The 10,417-nt window shown below is 42.0% G+C and overlaps 1 protein-coding gene across 1 annotated transcript in view; it reads left to right on the forward strand.

The window, feature by feature from the left end:
- The window catches only part of trak1a (trafficking protein, kinesin binding 1a), a 30,915-nt gene extending 21,145 nt beyond the window's left edge, over positions 1 to 9,770 (forward strand). Inside the window, 3 exon segments of the mRNA XM_020596663.1 lie at positions 1,855 to 2,331; positions 3,468 to 3,570; positions 5,921 to 9,770. Coding sequence (XP_020452319.1) covers positions 1,855 to 2,331; positions 3,468 to 3,570; positions 5,921 to 6,989 — 1,649 coding nt within the window. The 3' untranslated portion in view covers positions 6,990 to 9,770.
- Positions 9,771 to 10,417: the final 647 nt, after the last annotated feature.

The raw sequence follows: 10,417 nt of genomic DNA on the forward strand, positions 1-10,417 counted from the left end.
ACACCTGGTTTCACACAGCCACAGTCCGTCTAAAATCTTTTTGAGGACCTTACAGGATCCTGAGAAACTGCAGAGGAGCTCCAGCCTGTTGGAGCAGAGCACGAAGCCTCACCTCAGCGCTCCACTGGCTTTAGGCTCAGGTCTGCTGGAGGTGTTAGAACAACAAGAAGGTGGCTTAAATCTCCAGCACTCTTTTTACTTCAGACACACACAGCCACGCTGCTGGTTTGAAGTATAGAACACTAGGCAGCCTGCTGTGCACACAGCAGTGCTCTGCTTTAAAGCACAGAGTTTGTGAAATACACAGTGACCCCTCACATGTCACATAAAGATTTGTGTTATCTTTTTTCAAGGCGGACTTGTTTTTTTCCTTATATTTGATAAATATTACTTCATAAAGTATCTTAATGTGACTTTAGTGGATGTGAGAGCAATAACAAGTACAGTATTTGCTGTCAGATATCCACATAATGGTGCTGTTATCTAATAGCTACAGAGCAATTTATGGCACCTAGGACAAAGTTTTGTCATAATGTTAGTGGCTTGGTCAAAAAAGCAACAACAGTTTTCAAAACCTGAAGACATTTTGTTAAGAATGAACATGTGCCATCTGTAATTTACCATATATGTTTTAAAATATGTCCAGGGGAAACTAAACCTGAAAAACTGCTTTCACTGAGAAAATTCCTTTTTGTGGCCCCACCTAGTGTTCAAACTCAGTGGCTACACCACTTGTGAAAGGTGCCATCTCAGCACCAGATAATGTTCTTAAAGTAAGACGTACAGTATGATTCATATTAGGGGTGTGACAATACACTTAGCTCATGAGACAATACACGATAACGAGATCTCATCACATCCCTTGTACATACATAAGAATATTGTGTTGCTTTTAGAATGACAGGACGTGACAGCGTTTAATTTCAAGTCTAATGAGAATCATGAAACCCACTGAACACACACAACAGCATTCTTACACAAATTTCTAGTGCTACATTAGTGCCATACGATGACTGTCCACCTCATTCACTCATTTGTTTGCCGTTCTTTTCTTCACTTCTGTTGTCTTTTGTTTGCACTTTTGTTTCTGTTCTACGTGTTTCCTTTGTTGAAGACTTCTCAAATAAAATGTTACTATTTTTCTCACCTTCCTTTTTCCTCATTCTTACTGTGTTAGTCCTATGAATTTGTGACATTGCTCACAGAACTTACATGTATCATGGAAAAGCCAACCATTCACTGGACTTGAAATTAGAAGAGTGTACACATAATGTAGGTACCCAAACTACTGTGCCATGTCATTCATTGTCACTGCAGCGTGTACGAGAGTCTGTACTATAAGAATGGAACAATCTAAGAATATGTCTTTGCCTGTCCTGTCCTGTCTGAGTACAGTGACCTGGACTGTGTGACTGTTACAAGCATGATTTCGTCCTTGCGGGTCTGTGTGCATGCGTCTCTGCTATAAGCTTGCCTATCTATATACAGTGTGTCCTCCAGTAACAGCCAAAGTATGTTTAAACACATCCATGACATCGGTAGGCCTACATACAGTATAGTGCTCTTGTCATGCAGCATATGATACTGTAATACAATACTTGTAGCAGTTAGCTAAGACATGGACCCGTGTGGCAGATGTGATTTGCCAACCTCTTCTGTGCTCTTCACCAACATCACTAAAGTCACAAAGAAAATGCATGTTTGACATTATTGAAACCTGTTGTCAAACTGGTATACATGATGACATCAAATCAGTTTTAGCACAGTGCTGAGAGCAGTACATTATTGACACCATGAATTTGTGGCAGAGAGCAGCTTAACATAGATGTGAACTTTTTTTACCTTTAATTCCAGGCTCTGCGACACTCCATGCATGGCAGCAGTTGGCTCAACCCCACATGGGCGCTCTGCTGGATCATCGTCCTGGTGTGATCACGAAAGGATTCCACACTTTACCGCACGAGCAGGCACAGGAAGCCAGCTGGCAACTGGACCAGCCAGAGGAGGATGAAATCTGTGACTCGTTTACTGGCTTATCAGGAGAAAGTTTGGCTCCCTTGGTTCTGCCTCACTCTACCTCTACTCCCTCTATCTGCTGTAACAAAAATGGTGACAATGATGACGATATCCAATCAGAAACACTGCATGGGGAAATGTGCAGGGCTAAAGATGCGATTCAAGGAAAAGACATTGGAACCTTGCCTGCTGAGAAGACTGCACTTCCCTTCTCCAACCACTTCCCTTCCTCTTCTTCTGAGATAATGAACGGGCACGTGGACCTCCAGGAGGAGCTCCAGGCCATACAGCCTACCACAGCGGACCACATGCCCGGTGAGGGAGCTTCTTAGCTACATCCACCCTCCATTGTAACCCTGGAGCATGGGGATAAAGGGGAGGGGGTGGGAGGGTGAGGTTCTGGGGAAACCACTCACTGGACTCTCAAAACCCCAATGTGATGTCTCTGTCTGCATGATCACGCTCACGTGTAACCACTTCAACACCCCCTCATCCCACTGACAGTCCTTGTGTGTGCAGCCAGCGAACCAAGTCAAAACTGAGTACTTATTTTATTTTTTGTTCCTTCTTTTACTTCAGCTGACATCTTTGTAGTTCCTTTCTCAGTTCACACTTTTTCCACGGTCACACTTTGCTTTATTTCAATGAATCACATTTTTTTTGCTATGCAATTCTATCCTCTTCAACCAGCTCCTCTAAAGTCGAACTTTAATCTTATAAGTGCAGGTTATTTTTATGGTGTGTTGTTTCATTAGCTTAGTTGGTACTAAGCTAGCAGTATTAGTGTTAAGATTCAGTTTATTTCTTCTAACATTCAACACAGAGACATCAGTGTACCACACAGACAGGGATACCTTGGCTGAGGTCTAGCTTGTGCTCACATGTGTGCATGTGTCTGTATTAAGCTGAATTGGTGCAGCTGTCCAAGTCACATAAACATGACACAGTGGATTAAGTTAGTGGCTTTGGTCTGGGTCACCTTTGCACGCACACACAATACTCTTACTTGGTGCTGGATAATATTCCTCAAAGTTTAAAAAACAGCCACATTCAGCCAACATGTAGGGTATAGCCCTTAATGATGTTGGTAATTACTTGAATACTATTGAAAGTAAGATTCGATTTCACAGCTTCCTCTTTACAATATCTGTATTTTTCTTTTTACTTGGTACAGTACAGTTTACATGGGAAGCCATGCCAGATCCACTGTGTATTATATCTCAACATTACCTAACTCAGAGGGCATGCAGTGCACATCCTGCCATTGCTTTAATATCAGAAATTAAGGAGCAAATGTACTGTATGCTGCAGCTTTTTCTTGGGGCTTATACTATGATTATGGCCTGTTTTCCCCCCACTTTGTTGTGTGAACATTTATGCATTGAGGTTTGATGCATTGCCTCAATACTAATTGTCTTCTGTTACCTTCCCTCACTTCTCCTCTTGTCTAGTTAATTTCCCAGGGAAGTGTCTGTCCCATACTAGCTCCACATACACCTTCACCACCTGCAGGATTCTCCACCCCTCTGATCAGCTGACCTCTGTGTCCCCGAGGTAAACATCTTGACAGCTTTCTATTACTGTTGTACTCTGTTGTTTTAAAATGCTGTGTCAGTAGGAAAATTGCTTTGTTCTTGGTTTGTACAACTGCTACTTAAAAGTGTAGTGAAGTATTGTGAACACACGATGGCAGCAGTCATTTCTCACCTACCAAAGGTTGTGTTATCTCTTTACCAAGTGGCTCACTGAGGAGGAAACACTACTGATAAATCTGGTGTTAATAAAAAGACCTGCATTGAAAATTAATGAAGTTGTAGGGTAGTAACATTTACAGTCGGTGTTATGTGACTTGAACAAAGTCTCCACTGTGTATTCTAAATCAGTAGCAGTCAATCAATACTGTTTCTCTCAGCCGAGAAGCAAATCGTCCCCCTCTGTTCTCCTCGTTAGATTCTGAAGCAGGGCGACTTTAACCTCACAGCATCTGGCTCATACTCTCCATGTCCCCGCTGTCTGACTGGCATTGACAGGTCATGTGATGAGGAAGATGAAGTGGAGTTGTATCGTGTGGTTGTCGTGGCCGCTGTAGAACAGACCCATTGAGTGTACCCTCTGGTGTGCACATGGGTGAGAAAATGTGTTGGAGTCCATTCATCAAAACTGTGCTGTGTGTAAAGCTGAATAATATTAGCAAATTGCCCTAACTCTCCAGATAGTCATAGCCTACACTTGCCTCTAATCAACATGTTTCCTACTAACAAATCAGCTTCTGACTCAAAGCTTTGACTCCAGTCACTGATCAAATCTAACATTGTCAGGATTTGACTATGGATTCCTTCTTTCGTGACCTTTGGGATCAGTATATGGTAAAAAGAAACTGAGCACAAAGGTCTGCCTGTAGCTTTCAAGTACATTTAATTCATTAGATGGAGCTGGCTCAGGCTTTGTCACATGACATGAATCTGGTCCTGTGTTTAGGCGATAACAAGTGGTCATGGGGAGAGATTGTAACCCTGTCCTAATTCAGTGATGGTCTTTGGCAGAGGATTTAAGCTCTTCTACTGACACACCCAAAAGGACGAAGGACCCTGGAGACGAAGACTAAAGTGGTGTATGACAGAATACACAGCAGCTGTCTGAACCCCAGAACCAGTCACTGCATCACACTGAAGGAGGTTATTGGCTAGAAGACAGTAGATGGCAAGAGAAAGATGGAGGAGGCCATTCACATCCAATGTCAAAGGCCGACCTTGAATTGATAAAAAGTTTACTGTTCACAAGGGCCAATTAAAGATTTGATGAAGTCTCAGGCAGCTCCAATCACTGAAAACCAATGTTCACATCTCAGTTTACAAAACACAAAAAGAGTTTCATGCATGGCTGTGTTTTAGATAAATGGTATTAGGGGTTGGACGGTTCACAAAATTTTGCAGTCACGGTTTACAGTATGGTTCAGTATGTTTTTGGTAAAGCAGGCAGAGAACGTTAAATGATTGCCTTAAAATCCTGGCTAAGACCATAAGGAACATAAACAAGTCTTCACTGTCAACATAAAGTGCAGCATAAACCACATGAACACTGCTCATTTTATTTTCACGTTCCTCTGTAAGATGCCGAGTTTGTTCACATTCTCAGGCACAAGACAAGTTCTGCTTACAGTGCAGTAACACTGTACCCTGCTGCAGAGAAGACTCTCGCTCAGTAAAGCTGTAGCCAGAACAGCAAGGTAATGTTGTTTTATCCAACACTAGATTTCTTTATTTTTTTTTATCATAAACAGATAGAATTCCATTTTGTCAAACTGACACTGTGTGTGTAACAGGTGTGTCACCCCTGCTTTTTTTTTTTAAGCTTCAGGTTTATTTTTCCTCTGGCACATTTAGTGAAGCATAATCTCCACAGACAGCTGTTTAAATACCTCAGATCCTTAGTTATTTTCTGTCCAGTACATTTTACTGTCGATTAGTCTGGTGAAAACTGTCCTGCTGACAGACAGACAGGTGTTTTGATGAGCTGAACACACAGCTCGCATCTCGTCTTGCATTCAGAAACAAAGCTAGTAGATCTTCTAACTGTACTTTGTTTTGTCCACTTGCCATTTATAAGACTGACTGTTAGCTGCAGATTTTTCATATGTGCCCTTGTTTTATTGGGTTATTGGTGCAAAGCTTTTCTCCTAAAAACGTTTTCTGCATATGTCTCAATCTATTTCAAATGAACCGAACAATACATACATGCCATGAACCGTGACTAGTGAACTGAACAAGTCAGATATTTTCCTTGAACCGTCCCACCTCTAGTGTCTTTGTACTGAAACGGTTTGAGTCTTGATTGTCATGAAAGCCAAGTAAGTGTGTTAGTACACTCAATGAAACTTTTCTTCTTTTCTTCTCTGCATTTTCAGCCCAGCTCTGGCATCTTGTCAGAGTTGTGCTTATACTGGTACCCCCACCTCCACTTCCTCTCCTATACCTGTCTCTGCCCCACATACACCTTCCTACACCCCGTGCTGCACCCCACGTCGCCTCTCCCTGTCTCTTTCCATTGCTGAGTCCTCTACCAACCTTAGGGACTCCACCAAGACCACCAGCACCTCTCTAGGCCTGGTACGCCTCCTGCTAGAACGTGGGATCTCCGCCTCAGTGTATAATCCTCTCAGCTGGGACCGTGGCCTGGATGCCAGTGGAGCTTCAACACCCGTGGGAGGAGCGCAGACTCCAAGGTGCACCGACAAGTCTGGGGATACAGATGACAGATGGCCAAGGAAACGCCCAGACTCTCTCCTCCTACAGCCCTCCACCCCAACACACTCCCCTCTCTCTAAATCTGATTCTGCTACTAACACGTGCCCTGTTTTTCAGTTCAGCCCTGCTGCTGATGACCCGCCATACTACGACACCTTCCTTGCCTCTAAACCGGCTCGTATTATTCTGAGGGAAGTGCTGGGGGAGGCAGAGAGGGAGCGAGGGGGGCAGACAGACGATGAAGATGACAGCCAAGCTGAGATGCTGAACCTGCGACTTGTGGATAAACTGAAACGTTTCCACACCCTCTTGCCTCTCTCTGCTTCGGTTTCAACTGGGCGTACTATGTTGGCTCCCTTTGGCTCCAATGGAATGGTGAACAGTGCACTGAGTGGGGGGCTTTCAGGACTGAACGCAGGGCTGAGGAGGAATCGAAGCTATCCTGCCATGGTGGGTGCCAGTATGGCTATGAAAGACCCAGGGGGCCCCCCAAGCACAGAGATAATCATACCACATGCGATGCAAACCCCAAATACACAGAACAGAAAAATGAGCAAAAAGCAAACAAATCACACACTGGTCACAAAGGACATACACATGCCACAGACACTACATGCACCGGAAACTGTCACGCCACAGACGATAATACAGAGACACACCAGGCTAAATGATGAGCTGCAGGATTCACCAAGCAAGGACCGACACAGTGACGATGCAACTGGGACATAAACAGGCAACATCCAGTATCTTAGCCCATATTACAATACAACATCACATCATGGCTAAACGTACACAAAACCAAATACCTTATGTAGCTACACAGACACCCTTCAGCTATAGAGTCCCTATAGCTACACAGATAAACAATCCAGTCCACCCCAGACTCGGATAGTTACTCCGCTTACTAAACAGTCACCAGTCTGATCAGGGTCAACTAAATGAAGTGGTGGTGAAATAACCAGTAGAGGCTCAAACAGTTACTGTGGTATCCTAACATACTGTCAGACCAGACTAATGATGATGGAGTATGTTGCCTTCCTCTGTGTTCATTGTAACTGTATGCAATATGCTGTGTCATATATGGTGTAATATTAAAGGCCAAATCTAGTGAAAGTACTGCAGAGCTTTTCGTTCAACCTGTTTTTATTCTCAGTCTGTGCACAGTGGCAAAAAGGCAACACATGAATTTGAAATGTATCATACTGGCTCAAATATAACAGTGTTTTTTCTTGAGAATGTTGAAAAAATGGGCATTGTATATTACAAGACTACAAAATTGAGCATTTATTAAAGCAGATTTTACTGTTACTTTAATAAATTTCAGTGTTGTGGGTTGTTTATAGCCTTAATATCACTAAAGTTTCTGCCATGGTATTACAACCAAAAGATTTACAGAAAGCATTTTCCCCATTAACAACCCACATAAATGACATCAGCAAAGTGCTGTAAAACAGGACACACAACAACCAAGGTCTTTTTAGCTTAGGGGTTCCAACTTTAACAGCTGATATGTCTATAACCTCTGTCAGCACACACAAAGTCTGATTTATATAACCCCTCATGTCATCCCAGTGTTCAGTCTGTGCGAGCTAGCAGGGCCAGGCAAATTTCAAAAACAACCAAAGCTCATCTAAAATGTTTCCATCTAAAAAGGTTTTCTTGTTATATCCGGGCCACTATGGTATTTTTAAATCTTTAATTGTTTGTGTCTACATTGTCTTGCACTGGAGTTAAATGCAAGTTTTAATGTCACATGCAGGGGCATTTGCACTAGAGATTATTTTCTACCAGGAACTCATTTCCCCCCTTTAAGTATGTAATCTGTACTGTATTTTCAAAAAATTCAGGATTGGGGCTTTAATGTGTCCTCTGGCTGTGACTGAATGTTCTCATGTGCCTAAAAACAGATAACATACTGTATGTTTTTGGAATATGGATTTGTACTTGTTTTATGTGATTAATATTTTTTATTTGCCATAGCAGGCATGTAGTAGAGAATGTAAATGAGAATAATTATGAAAATTAATGTATTTGCATCTGAACATGCTGAGGGAACCCTACACGTGCTCGTTTGTGTCTATTTTTGCCTCCTAACGAGTTTGGATGAAGCGTCCTCTTGGATTAGAATCCACAGGGACATGTAACACATGCAGTAGATGGTGATACAGAACAGGTCCCGCTATGCAGACACTGACTATAGAGAAACATATGGCAGACCTGCAGAGAGCACAAAACCTGAGTTTTCCTCCCACTTTGGTACACCTCCATTTTTTTTCCATACTCATCTTTCTAGTCAGTCATCAAAGTGGCACAGCATGGGTGCAAACATCCCAATCTGCATAAATCTGCCTATACCACATTTTCCACCCAAATAAAGGCTGGTTGGGACTAAGACACAGAACTGAAGTATGTCTTTTTTTTGCAAAACAGATTTTAATCACACAAATTCTTTCTGTATTGACAAAAAAACCTGGCTCATATGCATATGCCATATCATTTATTTTGTCAAACTAAACCAAGTGTGTTGGTGTAAAAAGCAAAGCAATATTAGGCGTTGTGCCACTTGTATGTTTCTGAATGCAACTGTAAAAAGTGTCCAAATGTTGGTTTTAAGAGCAAGAGATTGAACTTTTTTCTGGTATAACCGTCCCAGTCCCAGTTCCAGTTTCTGTCCCAGACATTTTATCCACTTTCTTACCGGGCTATTTGAAAAGACAGCAACTAACTTAAAATTTGATTTGATTAACCTAAGAATGAAAGCTCCACTGAAACACCTTTGCACAGGTTGCCCAATTCCTCCTACTGTACAGCATTTTGATCCCTTGCACCATGTACTTGGGCGCTTGTGCTGATCGCGCAGGTCTGAGCACTGGGACTGGGCCTCTGAGTGACGAATGAATGGACAAAATGGCTGGCTCCGATGCTGGCAGTGATCGTTTGAAATCCTTAATGATTAAGGGGTTAAACTAGCTATGCTATCAAGAAGGAGATTAATGATTATTAGAAGCCAGCATATACATGAAAAGCCCATAGTACATGTTTAAGAAATTGGTTTTGCAGCTTTTGTTTAAATTCTGAACTGTTACTGACATTTTGAATCATTTTTCAATTTCAGTCATTACGGTTACAAGCTAAACATCTAGGTGGCAAAGAAATAGATGCCTTTAAACAATGGGTACCCTTATTTGTTGCCATTACTTCATTACATCTGCACAAAATTCTCAGTGTTTAATAATGATATCAAGTGCTAAGACTGGAGGGACAAGGAGTTGGTCTCTGTCTGCGTGTACAATATGTGCTTGTTTTTGTGTGTGCCACTTGAATCGGAATGTGCATTGTAAATGTATGCAGCACATACTGTATAGTCATGCTAACTTAAAAAAAATAAACAAAGACAAAGAATAAAGTTTATTTTGAGTGAAGGAGGGACAAAACCTTTCTGTGCAGAGACTAAAGTGTTCTTTTCTACAGAACAGACTGTAATGTCAATAAAAAATAAATACATGACAATTGTTTTCCTTATTAAGCAAAAATGTTCATGTTCAGCCTCTCCTGTTCTTCTCACAATGCTCAGCTGGCTCCCTGTTACAGCTGACATTTGATAAACATCAGTAAAATTCAACCTTACACTCCAACATGACCGCTGTACTCCTCCACCTGTGCTGCCTCAGCCTCCTTTGATTATAAATAAACCACTAATGCCACAAGCAGTGACACTGAAAGCTTTATAGACTCATCTACAAATAACAGCAAATTTCCAGATGGCTAATAAAAATGTTATAAATTCTGTAATACAACAGCATGGTCACCCGAGTGCGTATTGATATGGTTATTGGCTCCTGTGAATATTCACAGACTGGAGTGCAGCAAGTTACTTTTTAGTGCCCGCCATTTCTGTTACACTTATAATCCACAGGGAGGCAGTGTGGATCAGAGAACAGACTGGACAGCTGGTGTAAACACAAACCACAGCCAACTCTAACCCCCCAGAAGAAATCAAACCAGCTTTGAAAGATTTACAAAATGCACCCATTGTTGGTCTAGCAAACCCATGTGTCTGCCTCTTTGCTTCAGAATGAAGCTCAACAGAGCTTTCTCCTCCATCGTGTCTTTCCTACAGGCTGTTGCAGTGAGGAACCAGACATGTAACCCTGCTC

Source organism: Monopterus albus, unplaced genomic scaffold, assembly GCF_001952655.1.
Source record: "Monopterus albus unplaced genomic scaffold, M_albus_1.0 scaffold31.1, whole genome shotgun sequence".
Classification (NCBI taxonomy): Eukaryota; Metazoa; Chordata; class Actinopteri; order Synbranchiformes; family Synbranchidae; genus Monopterus; species Monopterus albus.